The sequence below is a fragment of the Marmota monax genome, unplaced genomic scaffold (genome assembly GCF_021218885.2).
Source record: "Marmota monax isolate L192 unplaced genomic scaffold, Marmota_monax_Labrador192_F-V1.1 WCK01_AAM20220418_F8-fsc00114, whole genome shotgun sequence".
NCBI lineage: Eukaryota > Metazoa > Chordata > Mammalia > Rodentia > Sciuridae > Marmota > Marmota monax.
In genome coordinates, this window is record NW_026694943.1 from 5,076,673 (window position 1) to 5,096,992 (window position 20,320).

At 39.0% G+C, this 20,320-nt stretch overlaps 1 protein-coding gene across 15 annotated transcripts in view; it reads right to left on the reverse strand.

Moving 5' to 3' along the window:
• Positions 1–20,320, reverse strand: part of Syne1 (spectrin repeat containing nuclear envelope protein 1) — a 428,383-nt gene that overhangs the window by 14,661 nt on the left and 393,402 nt on the right. For 10 of the 15 annotated variants that reach the window (XM_058573624.1, XM_058573630.1, XM_058573623.1 and 7 more), the window contains 10 exons: positions 15,911–16,098; positions 14,889–15,039; positions 11,620–11,802; positions 11,220–11,357; positions 9,618–9,809; positions 8,411–8,741; positions 6,422–6,490; positions 4,405–4,547; positions 2,586–2,712; positions 1,237–1,448 (listed from right to left, as the gene is read on the reverse strand). In XM_058573624.1, coding sequence (XP_058429607.1) covers positions 1,237–1,448; positions 2,586–2,712; positions 4,405–4,547; positions 6,422–6,490; positions 8,411–8,741; positions 9,618–9,809; positions 11,220–11,357; positions 11,620–11,802; positions 14,889–15,039; positions 15,911–16,098 — 1,734 coding nt within the window. The remainder of the gene's footprint in view (positions 1–1,236; positions 1,449–2,585; positions 2,713–4,404; positions 4,548–6,421; positions 6,491–8,410; positions 8,742–9,617; positions 9,810–11,219; positions 11,358–11,619; positions 11,803–14,888; positions 15,040–15,910; positions 16,099–20,320) is intronic. The other 5 variants (XM_058573637.1, XM_058573629.1, XM_058573628.1 and 2 more) reach the window with 2 other exon arrangements.

The window sequence follows — 20,320 nt, forward strand, 5'->3', positions numbered from 1 at the left end:
AAGGGGTTCTTAACATCCTGGTCTATAAATTGGAAAGTACTTAATTGTTCCATAGATTTATTTACAGAAAACAGGAGGGAAGAGGAAGGGCTACAGAGGCTACTCCTTCTGCTTATCATACAGGCTAACTTCCAAGGTCTTATTTTCCTGCCCTGATCTCCTGAGGTCTCAGATTCTGGCCAGTACTTTCTTTATCAATTTTCAAAGGAATTTGATTACACTAAAATACTGTTTAGCTAGAGTAACTTAGGGACTCTAATGAAAAACGCAGTTCAGTATGCAGATACTCTAAACTGCATCTTCCCTCCTGTGCTCTGTCCTGAAATTCATAGGGTTGGTGCAGAGACCTCTCTATAGGATGCAACTGTGGGAAATCTTTGGGGAAGACTCATTTATCTGTCTGAAAATTTAAAACAAAATAATACAACCACTCAAAATCAAGCAACAGAGATAACAGCCCCAAGTAAATAGCATATGCTAAAACCACAGGAACACAAACGCAGCACCCTTAATTCTGAGCTTGAAGATTCCGGGCAGAAACATTCTGAGGAGTAGCACATCTGAATGTTCATCAAACAAAACCCCCGTCCAGGGGATGCTTACAAGTTTCCACATGAACACAGCTCAATAGCTTGGACTAAGGAGTTTTCAGATAAGGAATTGGAGTTAAGGTAAGCTATCTGCACACCACATCCTCCCAGTCCCAAATCCAAAGTAGGTGTTTAATCACAATTACTCCAAAGTTTTGTTTTGTTTTTCTGATTATAGTAAAACTGTTTTTGCCATAACAACCATAATCAATTTGGGAAATTTTGCCACTTTGAGAATTTCAAATGGTCTCATCAGGTCTCTTACAAATTCACACAAATACAATCTTGGAAAAGGTTTCTTTCCAGCTATGGATAGAGATATGCATGACTCTGAGTATACTTATGTTGCCCTGTAAAGAGGTTAAATAGGTCTCAGAGGTGCCTGGATCTTTCATAAAACTTGAGCTATTTCTTAAAGTACCAATTCATTATAATATGGTCCTTCTTTCTGTTCTTCCAAACTGCCTTTATGAAACACATCAATTTGGGACAGATGGGGCCAAGAGCAGCATTCTTGTTAATTTTGGTTAGATAGTTTCTTCTGCTGCTCCAGGGGATACAACCATCAGAGCTAGCAGTTTCTGAACAGGTATTGGCATGTGGTGGCTTTCTGTTTGGCTGCTGAGGGAGAGGGAGAGGTAGCTACCTTGAGCTTTTTGATTTGGAGCTCGATGGTCTGGATATCGGTGCTGAGCTCCAAGCGTTGGAGATGCTCCAGTTCTTCCTCTGTCTCCCCCAGCCAGGCCCAGATGTTGTTCAGGTCCGAGTTGAACTGCTGCCATTTCTGGAGGTTCTGCTTCATTCTCAACTCCTTGCTCAATGCCTGGGCCTGTAACAGCTCCCATCGGTCAATGACACCTGGCAAACATGCACAGAACAGTGAGGGGGTTTCTCCACCTATGACATTTAGGGAATGCTTTAATCATATGGTGGTGTCTAACTTTAAGGAGCAACAGAAAGAAAAGTGATTCTGCTGGACATTTCTGTTGTCATTTGTAAATGACAGCTAAATGGGTCCAATGGCTGTGTTCTCCCCATTTGTTTTTATAATGATAATGAAGTAAAAGAAAAATTAGCTACACTGTGATGAGCTTTATGAAGAAATGAGCAGCCACATGCATGAAGAGATCATTCCATTCTTTTTTATACTAGTAAAACTGTAACACATTATAATTATATATAATAGTGGAATTCACTGCTACACATTCATACATGCATACAATATAACAATGTGATTTGGTCAGTTTCTTCTCCAATACTTCCCCTATCTCAATCCTCTTCTTTCCCCTGCTCCAACACCCTCCTGGTTTCCCTTTCTGTTTTCATAAGACTCTCTTCCCTATTTTTTCCTGTAGCTTACAGATATAAGAGAAAAACGTATGATCCTTGACTTTTGAGTCTGGCTTATTTTGCTTAACAAAATGCTCTCAAGTTCTATCCATTTTCCTACAAATGACATAATTTTGTTCTTTTTATAACTGAATTAAAAAAATATATATATATAACTTTTTTTTTTTTTTTTTTACCCATTCATGCACTGACAGACACTTAGACTGTTTTTATAGTTTGGCTATTGTGATTTGTGCTGCTACAAACATGGGTACGCATGTATCACTATAGTATACTGACTTTAATTCTTTAGGATAAATAAGAAGGAGTGGTGATATGGGTAATATGGTGGTTCCATTCCTAGTTTTTTGAGGAACTTCCATACCAGAGATCCTTCTGTTCTTGGTTCCTTCTTATAATAGACTCTGAGAGCATACTTTTAAAAAGTTGACTAGCTACATCAGAGACAGTTCATTCAAATAGACAGAATGGGAAAACCACCACAATGACCTTCACCTCCTGTCTCTGTCATGGGAGAACAGGAGACCCTGGAGAGTTCTCAGGACAGAACAGAAGGAGGCTGAGCAGCCCAGTAGAACTTGGGTGTGACAAAGTGCTTCAGGATCTTCTTTTTCGTAATGTCTTGAATGAGCACAGTGCACTCACCAGCTGTCTGGGTCTCGGTGCTATTCAGGTTGACAAAGCCAGGAAAGCTGTCTTCTTCCTCCTTCAGCTTGTGCTCCAATCTCCTCACTGAATCTATGCTGCCACTACATTCTCCCAGCAGTTTCATCTGTTTAGACATAAGAAACAGCCCCCTATCACCAAAGCTCTCACAAGGACAAGAGCTTCCAGGGGAGACACCTTTTGACTTCCAGGGGAGGGCAGTGGCTGTATCATACTTTTCTGTGCCACTTTACTAAAAAAGTAGGCATAGTTTAAAACCGTGCTATCTCAACAAGCGATAGATATGGCATGACACAAGAAAGCTATGCCTTAAAGATTTGCTCTGCATGCATGATTGGCAAGAGAAGCCCTCGTATTTCTTTTTAAACTCCTAAATCAGAACAGATTAAATCAATCTGGGACTTAAAACCAAGAGCCTCAGTTGGCAAGGCAATATATAATTTTTGGCAAGTTGCTCTCTGTTTTTCCTTGTCAAACTGAAATGTGGAAGCACTGATATTACCACAAATCTCATGAGAACATTTCTGCATTAAATAATTAAAATATTTAAAAGTATAAAGCAATATTAAAGTCAGTGTTTTACAAGGAAGTTTAAGCAATATTTAATAGGTATCAAGGGACTAAATTCTAAAATCAAAGGAAAAGCTGCCAAATCCATTTTAATATCATGTACAATATTCTAATATTAAAAGGATAAATCACCTCAAGGCATTCTTGCTGTACAGATCGTAACACTATCTCTTAGAGCCCTTAAAACAGATAACAGTGCTGTTAAGCTACTTTGATTACTTTTGATTGAGGATAAATACAATTTCAGTGATGTCAGCATAATGATTAAAAATTATACATTTAAAGGCAGGTTTTACTATATAGAAGTAATTATAAGGACAATTAATATCAACATTTATTGCTAGAACAATTTTCTTCCCTGGTTTAAAAAAGTAGTACGTGTGAATTATAAGTAGACTAGGGAAACTACTTTTTCTTTCTTTTTACTAAGCAGTCTTTTAAATGTGAAAGAAGATCTGAAGCAGGTAAGAGATTTACCCTAAAATTATCTTGCTTAAGTATGTGGAGGAAACAGGTCCTTCTCTGAGAAGAATTACTTGATGAATAACTGAAGCAGGATGAAGAAAATTATGAGAGATAAAATACATAGCTAATTGCTGTACAAATAAAATTGGTGATAAACATAATCCCTTGATGTCTTTTCCCAAAATTGCTCTTTTGAGTTATAACAATTGCAATTCCTTTCTCCAAAATGAGCACACAAAGAACAGAGGATGGGCTGGGGGTACAGCTCACTGGTAGAGCCCTTGCCTAGCATGCACAAGGCTCTGAGTTCTATCCGTAGGAATCCAAAAAAAAAAAAAAAAAAGAACAACAATAGAAAAACAAAGATTTAAAAAAGACTCCCAAGGTCATTCAGTGAATCAAAAGCCCAGGAAAAGAACTTTAAAAAATTCCATGTTAGTAATCTATTAGCTAAAATCTTCTTTCAAGGATAACCTTGATTCAGAAATTATTAGTTGAATTGGATAAATGCCTAATGACATTTGGGAGCCAAAGCCTTTTGTTGCATTCAACTAAAGGATCTTCCTAAGTGCTCAGTGTAAGGAACAGGCTGGTTATTAAAGTACCAGGTTCTACTCAAACTTTAAATAGCAGGGCTTTGTTCTGCAAATCCACCTTCAGGAGTTCAAGGACACTCAGAGCCCTCACAGGGCACACAGACTGTTCTATGTCACTGAACTGTGATCCGGGTGCAGGTCAGGAGCAGGATGGTCAAGTTACTCACATAGCCTTTGTAGCTGGAGTCCAGCTCTGGCCCCGTGGGAGTTTTGCTGCGAAGAATATTTTCAGTTTGCTGCATCTGGAAGCGGCTGTCATCCAGGGCTTTGTCCAGTTGTTGGATCTGTGACTCCAAAGCGCTGCGATCTCCTGCAGTGCCAACCATAAGAATGCTCAGTGGCCATGCTGTTAGACTGAGTTCAAATTTAACATTCAAGGAGAAGTTTCAGAAGTTATTTCAGCTATGGCAGCATAGAAGGGGTGTGTCTGGGAGTAATTATAAAGCAAATTTAGTATTACAGTGCTGGTGGGTTAGATGTTTAAGGGGCTAAACCAATGAATGTGCTTCCCTCGAGTGCCAGCAGCCTGGACATTGAAAAGGGTTCTGCAGTTGATTCTGAATAACCATGAGTGTCCACTTCCTCTCCCAGCTGATCCCCTGTCATCTGAATGCTGTAGATAGTGGAAGGCCTTTCTGAAAGTCTGAAATGGTGCCCGGCACTCCTCTGGAAGCAGGAGGCAGTAACTTCCCTGACTTTTTCTGTGGTCATTTACTAAGTAGAGGGTATTGCACTCTCTATCCTGCCTTTCTGTACCACAGGAGACCACAGTGCCACTGAAGGCCCAGGTTGTTGGGACACTGCATTTAAGGAACAAATTCAAGTTAACCAGGAAAAGACTAGCTCGGAATAGACATGGAGACATCAAACTAGCAGTGATTTGCTTTTTTTGAGGGGGAGTATCGAACTCAGGGGTACTTGACCACTGAGCCACATCCACAGCTGTATTTTGTATTTTATTTAGAAACAGGGTCTCCCTGAGTTGCTTAGTGCCTCACCATTACTGAGGCTGGCTTTGAACTTGTGATCCTTCTGTCTCAGCCTCCTCGGCCACTGGGATTAAAGGTGTGTGCCACTATGCTGGACAGTGATTAACTTTGATCTAAAACCTGAACAAAATGAAGAGAAAGTTAAGATTTAAGCACATTCATCTAGGCAAGGTCTTACTTATTGCCTAGGTGTTGGCTGATTTTTCTCTTAGAGTTGTGACATACTATGTGTGTATGCATTTGCCTGTGTTTGCACTAATGAATTTGTGTGTGTGTGTTACAGTCTTTCAAACTGAACAATAACACTGATCATCATAATGGATCTGGCACAGGGTGAAAGCAGAAAAAATATTAGTAAGCGCTATTAAATTTATTTATTTTTGCAAAAGAAGCCCTCTAAGTACACCTGGGAGAGGTCTCTCACTGACAATTGCTGAGAAAATAACCCATTCAGCAATGTCACCTCACTTCCTGTCCTTTTGCTTGTCTTTAGAAACTGATGTGTAAACTAGTAACTCCATGATCATGTCACTGTTATCCCAACTGTCCCCAGTTACTGATACTGAACTACCATTTGTCTAATGCAATACTGAGCAAAACCAGTTCCATTTTTTTCTTTAATTCTTCTTGTTTCAAGAAGAGATTTTATCCTTTAAGAAATCAAAGGCTCAAGAGATTGTGGAATACATTTTTCATTTCATATTATTTTACAAGACTCCTTAGATGAAAATGATGGATTTTTAGAGCTGAAGTCTTATTTCACCCTTGTCTTATATGGGACCTCTGAGATGAGCAGGTTGCATGGAGGGTGTACTGGGTCACTCACCCAGCTAGAGGTAGGTCACAACCCCCAGAAGCTGGCGCTGCCACCATCAAGTGGAGTGCCAGGGCTCAGTGCTGAGGACTGGCTTTCCCTCTCATGTTTCCTGCTGTTAATGGGCATCCGAGGTCTGCACTTGATGAGACTGATTATCATTTGACAAGCTGAGAAGTTATTTCATTGCACTTGATTACTAAAATTGTATTCTCTGTGTTGGTCAACTGGCTGCTTTTTTCTAGCGCAGTGGGGATTGAGGGAGGTTGTGCCTTAGCATGCTTGAGCCCCCCGAAGCTGTGAGAGATGGAGAAGCTGTGCTAAGAGAGGTGTCTGGTTACAGCAGGAGAGAGGAGGCTTGCTCTGGCTTTTCATGCCTACCAGAGGTATCTCTGATTGCATTTTCTGTGAGTTTTACATAGGCCTCAGGGCTTTCAGGGATCACTACATCTGCAAAAAGAGCACAGTCTAAGTTGACAGCTACGGGTTGGAAACGTGATTCCCTGTGGCAGGAAAATAACTTTCCTGGGGAAAAAGAGGAGGTTAGTTATTCCAGACAGATGGCTCCGGTGTGCACAGAGGAGAGTGTGCACATTCACTAGACACTTCCAGAAATGAATATTACTAAGAACTCACGTTGAAGGACGGTGTTTTTTGAGCTGGGCACTGTTTTAAGCACTCATTTTTCCTCCCAGAAACCCTACGGCGTGACTGGTAGTATTATTTCCATTTTATAGATAAGAAAACTGACATCCAGTTTAATGAAGTTACATATCAAAGTTTAAACAGGTTTTCTAGAGGCAGAACAGGAATTTCAACCCAGATTCTAGAACAGAGCTGACCTTTATTTTCTCTATGTAAACCACATATGTAATTATAGAGGTTTAATAGCCATGGTAGAGAGTAGTAAGCAGATGAAATTGACTTTAATGCTATATTTTACTGAGTCAACATATACAAATTATGATGTAATCAAAATAAATATTGATGATATTTTATAACCTTTCTTTGCAGTAAGCTTTAGAAATTGGTGTGTAAGTAAGTGCATTTTCCATTCACAACCCATCTCAATTTGCACAGTCACATTTCAGTGCTCAACAGTCATGTAGGTGGCAACATTTTAGATGGTGCTGATTCTGATGACATATGCCTAGCTAAGGGGCTCTGGTGTCAAGAAAATGGAAATGTGAGAAATCATTTTTGTTCTTAGAACAAAGTCACATGCATTGGGAATTCAGATGCGAACCATCAGCAATAAGCTTTTTAGGGGATTATGAGATGCACTTTCATGTGCTGTAAATCAACCTCCAATGATTTATTCTGTTTTCCTCATCTTCCATACCATGAACCTCCTTCTCTATCTACCCTCCCCCGCTTCACTCTATTTCCTCCTTGAGTTTTGTCCTTCTTGTTTTCCTCTAGACACATTTCTTGTGTGATTCCCTGTATTCCAGGGACAATTGCCATTTGCAAGTGGATAACTAGCTCATCTGATTTTCTGGGTCCTGAACTTCAGACCCAAGCATCAACTCCTGGATCACTGCATCAGGGATTCTCCAAACATCTCTAAATCAGGCCACACACCACCCACACAGCACATCCCATCTCACTGCTGTGCCTCCCTTGCCCAGTTGTTCCACAACATTTTCTCCCTTTTGTGATACTCAAAGGGTAGGATCACCCACAATGTTTACATCAAGCCCCAGTCAGAAAACTGTCTCCATCTGGAGGATGGAGGAGTCTTCTCCTCCTGGTTTCTCACCTCCTTTACTCTTCCTAGAAGACCCAATGCTTCTTCCTTAGTTCAGACCACCATATTGTCTCTGCTCTGGATTATAAAACATTTCCATCTGGACTCTCTTCTGCCCAATATGCTTTCCTCCTATAGAATCTAGTTGATCCAATATGAAACTATGCATCTGATGACCTCTCTCGTTAGACCCTGCTGGGGATCCCTACTGCCTCCAGGGTAAGAACCAAACTCCTTACATGGTGAACAGACCACTTTATGACTTTGTCTTTCCAGGGTCACTTTGTCGACTCCATGTCACCTAACCTACAATCTTGCCATTCTGGAAAAACTTCAGATGTCCCAGGGCAAGGGGCAGAGCTCCTCTCTTCTCCTCTGGACATTGCCATGTCCACCTTACTGACCGCTACTCATCCTTCTGGTCTCAGCTTACAAGTCTCTTCCCTGAAGCCTCTCCTCTGAACTCCAGGCCAGTTGCCCATGACTGCCCTTCCTAAACCACCACAGGGACATTGCCCCCCAGCCTCAGATGGCTCACAGAAGCTGAAGCTGCCTGTTTCCAGCATAGTATCAACTCTCTTTTATTCCCCTCCAGCTGGCACACAGGATGGCTTTCCTACCTGATAAGCCAACAGCTCCCCTGAGGTAGAATTCCTTGTCTTCCTGACCCTCTTCATCCTCAGAGGGCAGAGTCCTGGACACTGCAGACTCCAGGTCACGACTGAGGTCATAGTCATGATCCCACTCCAGGGGGATGGAGTCCACGCTGGCCGGGGTGTCCCTTCCCGACCGCTCGCTCCGGAGGGGCTGGGGAAGGGAGAGGGAGGGGTTGGAGGAAGGCTGCGGGGAGAGTGCGTCCGCAGAGGGGTCCTGCCAGCGCAGGTCCGAGAGAGCAGCAGAGTCATCGAGCTCCAGCTCCCGGTCAGAGAGGTCATGCTCATCGTCTGGCAGCTAGAAGGGAAGTGAAGCCAACTCTGTTACTGCCCTCACCTCTCAGGCTCCACCTCGCAGCAAACCTCGGCACTGGAGCCCAGAGGGCCACACGGCTACCGGGCAGCAAGAACAAACTTCCCCATAGCAAGTAGATAAGACTCTTCTGGTCACTTAGAAAAGGCCTTATAAATCAGTCTATACAAGCCTCCATTTTATTGCCAGCAACATGAGAATAATATTAAAGTCAGTTTCAATTATGAGAGAAAATCAAATAAGATGATTAAACAAAGGTAACCTAGCACTGTACCTGCTATACAATGGGTACATAATGCCATATATTGGTAACAGAAGGAAATCACTAATAAAACCTTAGCTTCCCTTTTGGCCTTATGTGGCAGAAAAAACAAAATACATGACCTCAGAGAAGATTCCCAACATCCTAATAACACCGCCTCTGCAGATGAGATGTGTTTATGGTTGCAAGTAGGAAAGCAGAAGAACAAATTCACCTAAACACAACCTCATCAGCTGAGCCACTATTGACATGGCTCACTTCATCTCCCTATTTCTTCTAGAAGCTTCTTGGTCTTGCATAGAAGATATGCACTCAGAACTTTTTTCAAATCTTTATATTAACTCACCTAACAATCAAATAAATCCTTGTACAAGGTAGTTACTTCGAGAAAATGTGTTTCACAGTTGAGGAAACCGAAGCAAGAAAGGTAAGTAACTTGCTCTAAGTTTACAGAGCCAGCCTGTGTCAAAGCTAGGACTGAGCCCAGGCGTCTGGTTCCAGAGCCTGGGATCAATTCCTCCTCATTATTCTACCATATCCCACATAATCAGTTCTCTTTAGATTTAATGGCCATGGAAGAAAAGGGTAATGTCACCTACAGGCAGGCGGATCAACTTCTTGTGGTATCTTTCCACGCGCCCAAAGACCTCCTGGCAGTAGCGACGGAGTTCGTCCAGTTCCTCTTCGATGACTGCTGCATCCAGGGGCTCGCTCTTTTCTATCAGCTGTTCCCCTTGGGCAATTATCTGCTCAATCTTGTTGTGGTTTAGTGAAATTTCCTGCTGGAAGGCCTAGGGAGCACAAATCCATGTGATTTTTTTTGTTGTTGTTGTTGCTCTCATTGATATAAAACAATAAATACACATTTCTCATTACATTAGAAAAACATTTTTTATGTAGGGGACGTTAGATTTACCGTATATGATGACAAGCCAAGAGGCTATACCCCTCTAAATTTAAACGTAAGATTTCAAGTCAGATTAGGAGGCAGAAATGGAAATATTAGAAAAGATCCTTTGATATTTAAATTTACCAACACAGACAGTGTGGGTAGAAAAGAGGGGGAAATATTTGCATCCATCATCAAGTTAATAGCTCTGATATTAACTTGACCAATGGCCCATCTGCACATTCTGACTTGTATCACGTGATGTAAGTCATTTGCCAACCATGACTCAGTGAAGCTATCTGAATCCTCCTCAGGGGATCCTTTTTTTTTTCAGGATGTGAGTGTTAAAGCATGAAGTTGGAAAGATTCTAAAAGCAAGGAATCCTGATCTATATAGTTGGAAAGAGTTAAATCACTGGCAACAATTTAAAGTGATAAATTTTAGTTCAGTAGAAGAATAAATAAGAAAATTTCATAAGCTTCCTGGAGAATTGTTCAATTTGTTAAGAACATTGCCTTTTAAGGAAATCCTTATACAGAATCTACATCCCCCCTATTCAAGTTTCTTACCAGCCATTCTGTTTGCATTACACAGTGAAAGATACAAAATATATTTAAAATTAATTTGTCCTGTATGAATGAAGAACATATAAAATAAAATCCTAACATAAGAAAGTCATACTGTTCTAGAACATGGAAGTCAGCTAAACTATTTGTAAGTCCTAGAAACAAAATAACAAGAGAGGCCCTCTGAAACCTGGCAATCAAGTTACTATTTAAAAGTATATATGTTAATGGTGGTTGTCTCTGGCTAGTACTCTTTATTTTGAATATATTTTATATTTTCTAAATTTTCTTGCAATCAAGCAGAACAAATCAAGCAGAACAAAGCACACAAACAAAAAACGTGTGTGTGTGTGTGTGTGTGTATTTGGTACCAGGGATTGAACATACATGTATGTATATGCATATGTATATGTGTGTGTATGTGTGTGTGTGTGTGTATCCAGGGATTAAACTCTGGGGCACTCAACACTTAACCACTGAGCCACATCCTCAACTGTATTTTATATTTTATTTAGAGACAAGATCTCACTGAGTTGCTTAGCAGCCTAGACGTTGCTGAGGCTGGCTTTGAACTCATGATCCTCCTGCCTCAGCCTCCTGAATGGTGGGGATCACAGTCATGCGTCACCATGTCTAGCAAGAAGAACTAATATTTTAGAGTTCTTTGTTATAATCTCACAAAAGAATCTACAGACTCTTTTGTGCTTTCTTCAAATTGATACTTTGAAAATAATGTATCTATTACCTTGAGCTGCTTTATTTTAGCTTGAACATCACACTCAGAAAAATGTTCTATATTAGTGAGTTGTAGATCCATCTCTGTGAGCCAGACCAGAATGCTGTCCCGCGCAGTCTCAAACTCCTCGCGCTGGCTAATGAAATGCTGGATGAGAAAGGAAGAATATAGCAATTAAAAAGTCCATGCCAACATGCTGAGGTGGCACAGCCGGTTCCAATGTCCTTCTGGAGAGTCACTTTCTCGACAAGGAAAGAGAACCCTGGGAACCTTCACTGGATCGCTGCCCCTACTACGCTCTTGCCATCCCAATCTTCCCCCACCACTGAGATCCTGGTTCAGGGTTGTGCTCAGAGGGCCCAGCCCCATCCCCTGGGCCTCTTAGTCTCAGAGGAGGCATAAGGGAAACCTTGAGTCTGCGCAGGATGGAGGTGACACGCTTCTGCAGGTTGTCCCATCTCTGGTTGCCTTCGTGCACCATCTGTTTGAGGCTACATGCGGAATCTGTGCGATTCTCCCTGGCCAGGCGACGGTACTGCTTGTTGATCAGCTCCAGCTGGGTCAGGCTCTCATGGACCTGTCGCTGGAAAGCCTAAGACCACAGAGAAGATCAAAGTCAGTGTGGGAGATCAGTGAAGGACCTTCAGCCACGGCTCCTGGCTTTCCCACAGCAGGGTCAGAGAGGATGGAGGTGACGCTACCACAGATAGAGGGAAAGGATGGTTTGTACTGGAGGTGCGTCCCCTGATGAAAGCAGAGTCACTGATCAGCCTAGCTTAAGGAAAGGCATGAATCAATCAAGAATCTGAAAGAAAATGGGAAATACTAATAAATCAATGTATCTGTAAATAAATGTACATATAAATTTATGCACATATATTCATATGTATAGATATATGCATATATATAAACACATATGCATATAATATGGCTTTTAAAATAATTAACAGTCTGAAAACAAATTTTCTCATCAAACAAACCAAGTATAAAAGTATATATATGGGGAAATGTGAGTTGGCAGTGTTCAACAATTCTAGCATCAATACTGAGAAAAGATATCTATAACAGAACTATTTATTTGTGAATTATGTAGTTTTCTAAATACTCAGAAATGGATTCAATTCTGGTGTCCATTATGAATGAAATTAAAACCACCTTTTGTGGAAGGACCTCTAAATGCAAGCTGTTACCAACTTTTCAGAAAAGCACTATAGTAAAACACAAGTAACTTTCCATGTTTAAAAAATTTTGGAACATCTGTTGTTCCCAGTAATTATTCACAGTTTTTATAAAACATGTTAGTGCTGGTTACTATTTAAGTCATGCTACATGCCTTTTATAGATTCTGCAGTTAAATACCTGGCTGCTCTGTTACTACAATATACAATAGGCCAAGAATCATTTGGCCAAAATAAAATGAAGCTTCTTTTTCCGAATTTATTTGTATGATTTATGACTGATTTTTATCTTAGCACTAGACTAAAAACTTTATAATTATTGAATCAGACTGTACTCATCTAAATTCTGAAATTCTATTTTCCTTGGCTCTTCATATTGTTTGCATGGTATTACGTTTCTGCCTCGTAAATGTTTTCTTTCTGAGAGTTGTCTTAAGACAACCCAGTGAGTCCAATCAGCATTTCTATAAAATTTTAAGTTATTTCCCCAGTGAAGAAAGTGGCAAGGCAGGTTTGGCTTTTGATGTTACTAGAAGTCAAGATACTGCTTGGCCACTAGGTTGGGGGTAAAGTACCCAGGGGAGGCAACCCAGCACATTCAGGTCTCTCCCAATATTTATGCAATGGAATAGGCTAAGGATTGCCCTTAAGCAAAATTTTCTTTTTGTGACTTATTTTCATCTCTTCAAAAAATTTACTACACAATTGGTGATAAATGATAGCATCAATCATTAGAGGGACTGACTATATGGGTAACTTTTGCTGTAAATTCAGAGTTTAAAATAGCATCAAGAAGGATCTTAAATATAATCTTCTTTGTAGTATAAGCCAATTATATGGGTTTTGACCTTATTGAAGCTGAGCGCAATAAGACTCAGGACAGTAGCACTTCCAGTAGCACTGGTCTGCATCAGACTGACCTGAAACCTACTACCATTTACTGTGGCTTTTTCTAGAAGTTTTCTAACAAAAAACTTTTTTATATGGAACATTTTTCCCCCTGGAATTTAGTGGGATAGTTTTGTATAAATCTAGGCAGAGCAACTCATTTATTTCACACAGTAATTGAACATTTTTATAGATTCACATAGCTGTCCATCTGACTCTTAGATTGTAACCCCACAAGCACAAAAAGCAAACTTTGTATTTCCCATCATAGGCCTCAGTAAATGCCTGGTTAACTGATGTTGGAAGGTAAAAATGAACCCTCCTGGACTTGGTTGGATTTTTAAAATCTTATTTCTAAATATTTTGAAAAGGTTGGGGCAGAATTAGCAATGATAAGAAGGCATCAGAACTGTCCATTCTCAGCATATATGAGTATACATCTGCCTATCAGTGGGAACGAAAGAGAAAAGAAACTCCAAATTAAAAAAAAAAAAAGGTCCAATTTAGGCTATGTCAAGGCTCTGTGAAGATCAGAGGCTGCTGAGAAGTTGGAGTTTTGTGGTATTGCAGTGATGGAGTAGACTCAAGATTGTGCAAACCAGCAAGGAGATGGAATCAACTACTGAATGATTTCTTTCTTTATGAATATTATTACACTCCTGCTATTTTTATCTCCATGGAGTTAAAAAATCTTGGTGAGTCAAGAGGACACTGGTGTTTGTTGTTCGATTAGAAAAGAGTTATAATGAAAGGAATGGGTGGGGGGACAGGAAATAGGAAAGATTGTGCAATGAATCTGACTTAACTTTTCTATATACATATATAAATACACAACAGTGAATCTCCATGTCATGTAAAACCACAAGACTGGGATCTTAATTAGAATAAGATGTATTCCATGTTTGTATAAATATGTCAAAATATATTCATGTATAACTAAAAAAACAATTTTTTTAAAAAATAATTTTTAATTGTTGATGGACCTTTATTTTTTTATTTTTTTACATGTAGTGCTGAGAATCAAACCCAGTGCCTCATGCATGCCAGGCAAGCATTCCACAACTGAACCACAACCCCAGCCCCCAAAGAACAAATTATTAAAAATACATTTTTAAAAAGACATGAATTATAATGAAAATGTCCTATTCAATTCTGGATCCAACCCTATCTTATCAATGATTAAAATTACTCATATGTATGCACATGCATTCCAATTCAGTAAAAGAAAAAAATTGAGAAAGAACATTTAGAAGGTAGATTTTTATAATATGGAACACTACCACATTGTAATTTCAGAAAAGACGAGTTACTATTTATTTTTGAAATAAAAATAATGCCAAGATTATTACAAAACACAAGTCTTGTTTTGTAATAGAATTTCTTTTTATTATTACTTTGTAATTCTCCATAATCTGAAATGGAAATAAAATCTTCCTTTACCCACTTCCTTCACCCCTTCTTATGGGCAATATCAATGTGGCCACAAAGTCATCATCCAGCTATGTGAACAAACAGCATGGGGGCGGAGAGTTAGTTTATGTCTTGGACACCAACTCCTAGCTGGCTACTTCAATAGCAAAATACGCATTAAATATTTGGAATTCTAATTCACCTCAAATTTCTTTAGTTCTTCCTTAGCAACTGTATAGAGCACCCCAGAAGAGCTGGGGAAAGCTGCAGTCCTTTCTGAAATCTTCAGCCAATCTTCAAACCGAGAATAGTCATCCAGAAACTTTTGCCACAATCTCCAGGTCTCTTCGATTCTGAGACAGAAAATGAAGGAACAGACTCCCATTATTTAAGACTGTTTATGCACCAGAACCCTGTCTGATGCCTGCAACAGGATTAAGAGTGCCCAAATAAGCAACTGCTGTGCCAAACAATAACCTTGCCTTGAGCCAAACTGACCAGAGAGAGGGAAACAACTGTTTGAGCTAAAATAAAACAGCTGTTTTTTTTTTTTTTAAAGCATGCCCTGTAGCTCTGGCTTTGGAATTAGTCAAATTGAATATCATGAGCACATAATGTGAGCTGCCATGGATGTTTGTAAGGAAATTTTGAAATGCAACATGTTGAGTGCTGATGATCCATTAAAATATACCAGGTTTGAAAACCCACTAAATTCAACTTCACACTCACCCGACGTCAACCTATGACAGCAAGATAAATATCAAGCTTTTAAAAGTCACCAGAGACCATGATGATTCTGTGTTTTAAGTCATTACGATAATGTTGTAATAACACATCACAGGTTTCTGCCACCCTAAATTTCAAAGGGCTTAAAGATGAAGAATGTGTCTCTTCATTATGTAATTTTTAGTAAAAGAATGATACTTTTTTTTTTTTTTTACAACTGCAAATTCTGCAAAGTTATTCCTTCATGGCAAAGCTGTTTTATTATTCTGTATGACATTTAATTGGTAAGGTCAGACACAACTCGGCATGTTATATTTATATATTACCTTTACACCTACTTATTTTCCCAACTAAATGTAGATGGCAGTAAGTTGGGGAAGCCAAGGCTATTTTTGGACACTGTAACCAAAAGGAAATAGTGAGCCATGGATACTCTGGGTCTTTTTTTTTTTTTCCTTTTTGGTCTTTGCTCTTCCCTCACTGAACACCCCAGCTCACTTGAGCCTCCTTTCCATGGACATAGCACAGATGTTTCTCCACCGCCGGTCCAGGTTTCGAGTAGCCTGCTGGATGGAGTCACACTCAGCATCGGTGGCACAAGCATCACAGTCATGCAACAGGACTTCACACAGGTTAAGGACGGAGGCAACACCGGTACTGTGCTTCTCTATGTCTCTCTGAAGCTCCTGCAGGGAAATGCAGCATGCTTTATTCCCAAATACCACATAGATGGAAAGGAGAAGCTGCAACATTGTTCACTGCCTGATAAACGGTAGGCTAACCAGCGACCAGCATTTCACTTCTTTGATGGAATGAAGTTTCTGGAGTCACATTTATGAAGTCCGGCAAGCTCTAGGGTACACTATGAGAAGATGGTCTAGAAATATTTTGGCTACATGAACAGTGCCAAAATGGAAACTGAACAAATGGAATGGACTACACTAATGGAATGGACTACCCTTCTTTCATGATTGGAAAATGAATGTGATGCTCATCTCGACTCTAGAAACTCTGCTTCCATTCTAATTGATGGATCACTCAATGAAATTTATGTGCACCTATTATAGCTAGTACTCAAGAACTGAAATTTAAACCTCAAAGATCTGCAAACTGTTCTAAACAGTTACTACCACATTGTTAAAAGGTGTCATGGTTTAAGGGACCTAGGTTCTGTAGGATATGTGACAACATTACCATCAGCAGCTTTCTCAGAATGTGATTTTAAATGTGGAACAAAAACTAGAAGTTAAATTTCCCCTAATTTCTACATGTAAACTTTCATATTAACTACATATAATGTAAATAAAATGTGTTTCTTATTTTCTCCATGAGTTTTGCTATAATTCAGATTTGCAATGTCCCCCAAAGGTCTTATGTTAAAGGTGTGGTCAGCCACCAGTGATATTAATGGGAGGTGGTGGAACCTTCAGGAGGTGGGGAAAAGGAAGTGAGGTCACAGGGGGGGTATGCATAAAGGGGATTTGGGGAGTCTAGTCTCTTCCTTTTTCTCTTATGCCTCCTCTGCCCACCACAGGTGAACACCATAATGTGCAGGGTCATCACAGGCCCAAAGTAACAGGGCCAAGTGCCCATGGATAGAAACCTCTGACACCACGTGCCAAAATAACCTTTCCTCTTTATAAGCTTCTTATCGCAGGCATTTCTTCTCAGTAATGGAAAGCTGACTATCAAAATCTCTTTACTTATGGTAAGAGTTCCACTGCAGGTCCAGTTTTCTGCTTGTCCTCTTTATCATGTTTCTTTTGCAGCTCTTGGATTTGCCAAGGTTGTCTCTTCTTCTAATAATTATTTAACTTAGATACCTAGAATTTATATTCCTGTGATGTTTTTTCTCTTATTTTTGTCTTTAACACCCTGTTATAATGTCTGCAAAAAAGGCTAACATCTTGAATGTAAAACAGTAACTTTGGTTAATTTTTGAAGATCTTATAAACTAGATGTTAGAAAATAAATTATCTTAAAAAATTCCTAATTTAGTAAATATTCTTTCCAAATCTCTAGCATAGCCTCTTACACTTATATGGAAGAGGACATCAAAGGATTGCTGATCTCAAATATAAAATACTACAAAAATTAAACTCAACATGTGCTTAAAAATATAGAGACTTATATGAGAGCAAGAATAAACTTTAGGAAAAAGTGTTAGGCATCTGAATAAAGCCTACACACTTAAAGTATAACATTTTGACAAAAATTCACAAGGACTCAAAAGTTTTTATTGAAATCAACATACATATCACTATAAAATCATTCAACATAAGAAATAATAAGTGATTTTATAGTGATATATATGAACCCTAATATAAAATAATATTTTAATCTTAGCTTTAACCTCCATTGGCAATATGGTCTCAACTTAACACATATGAATCAATGTGGTGGCACATGCCTGTAATCCCAGGAACTTGGGAGGCTGACACAGGAGGATCACAAGTTTTAGGCCAGCCTCAGCAACTTAGCTAGGTCCAAAGCTACTTAGCAAGACACTGTCTCAAAATAAAAGTTAAAAAAGGACTGGGGATGTGGCTCAATGGTATAATGTCCCTGAGTTCAACTGCAAGTACAAAAAAAAAAAAAAAGAAAGAAAAAATAGTCACCACATAAAATCTCTGAATTAATTTTTCTTTTAACAAAGAGAAATTTGACAAATTTAACCTAAAGCCATTTCAAGTCTATATCTTAAGTATGTAATTCCATCCAAATAATTCTGTAAGAATTCAGTACATTGGAAAAAGAAACACAAAAATTCTACAGGGAGGGGTTTTCTTTTCTTGCATAAAAATTCTGTTTTTCTAGAATGAGCAATCCTCTGTCTCAAACATATATTGCTTGTTTCTAGTGTCTCTCTATGGGAATAATAAATGCCCTAGTCCAGCAGGTGATGTAGTATTGTTTTCTTCCTTGGAAACTCTTTCCTCAAGCACCCTCACCCCTGCTCCGAACTGGCCACAGCTCACTGGCTCACAGGTCAGCTGTCCTCAGGGGCTCCCTTTACCTTTATCCTGGAAATTCCCTTTTTAAATTTTTTAAAAATTTTTGATTAGCATGCATTAATTATACATATGAACGGGGTTCAATGAAATGCTATCATACACAAGTGTACAATGATCAAATCTCACCACCTTTCATATACGCACCTATTCTACTTCCTGACTTCTAGCAATCACTATTCTACATTCAGGTTGACTTTTTTTTTTTTTTTAAACTTCCACATATAAGAGAAAACATGCAGTGTTTGTCTTTCTGTTTCTGTCTCATTTCACTTGACATGATGTTGATATAATGTCCTTCAGATCTATCTATTTTACTACAAATGACACAATTTCATTCTCCTTTATGGATGAATAACATTCCATTTTTCTTTCTCTCAAGCTTTATGTTTCTTATCACTTAGTGCCATTAGTGTATGCAGAATAGCTTTCATTCGTTTCCTGTAAATGGGTTCATAGGAGGTAAATTTTTGTTCATTAAATGGAAAGATATACAATTCTAAATTACTAATCATTCCTTCATATCCCTTATCCTGCCACCCCAGTGCTAGGGACTGAACCTAAGGTTGAACCCACGGATGCTTTACCACTGAGCCACATCTCCAGCTCTTTTTACTTTTTATTTTAAGGCAGGGTCTTACTATGTTGCTGAGGCTGACTTTGACCTCATGATCCTCCTGCCTCAGCCTCTTGAGTCACTGGGATTATAGGCCTGTGCTACCACGCTAAGCTCTTTTTCAGCTTTTAAAGGAAATGTGCCAGGGTCTCCAAGATTTCAGTGTTGTTTGGGAGAAGTCAGAGTTTTTTCACCCTGGAAACATTAAAGGTCTTCTCTTTATCCATTCATCTATTGAAGGGCATCTAGGTTGCTTCCACAGTTTAGCTATTATGAATTGAGCTGCTATGAACACTGATGTGGCTGCATTACTATAGTATGCTGATTTTAAGTTCTTTGGGTATAGGCCAAGAGGTGGGATAGCTAGGCCAAAGGATGGTTCCATTCCAAGTTTTCTAAGGAATCTCCATACTGCTTTCCAGATTGGTTGCACCAATTTGCAGTTCCACCAACAAAGTATGAGTGTGCCTTTTCCCCCACATTCTTGTCAACATCTATTGTTGTCTGTATTCTTGATACTGCCATTCTGACAGGCGTGAGATGAAATCTTAGTTTTTATTTGCATTTCTCTAATTACTAGAAATGTTGAACATTTTTTCATATATTTGTTGATCAAATGCATATCTTCTTCTAAGAAGTGTCTGTTCAGCTCCTTAGCCCATTTATTGATTGGATTGTTTGCTTTTTTGGTGTTAAGTTTCTTTAATTCTTTATATATCCTGGAGATTAGGGTTCTCTTTATTGTTCATGTTTGGCAATTTTATAATGTAGTGTCCTGGGATGGTTTTGCTTTGTTCTAAATTTTCCTGGACACTTATCAGGCCCTTATGATACGTGAATGTCTGTTTTACATTTTTTTTAACATTAGCACTTTGATAATTTTTTCCTCCATTAAAAAAAATTCTTTTTGGAAATTTTATGCAATAATTGAATTTTGAAATTCCTGCATTAATTTTTAAAATATTTTTCTCATATTTTCAAGTATGTATCTTTTTGTTTTACTCTGTAGGAGATACTGTCATTTCTGAAAATTCCTTTTTTTAAAAAATAACAATGGCATCCTCTTTTTTTTGAATGTAAATCTGTAGTTTCTATAAGAACTTTTTATAAATAAAATAAAATTTCTTCCTCTTTCTATAATGTTCCCTTTGATTCTTCCTTTCTTTACCCTGTTACCCATTTATTTTGGCCTCTGTTTCCAATGTAGGAGGTAGAAGCTTTCTTAAACCACAGAGGTTCTTGACCATCCACACATCCCTGAGAAGGAGTCGGCTACAGGAA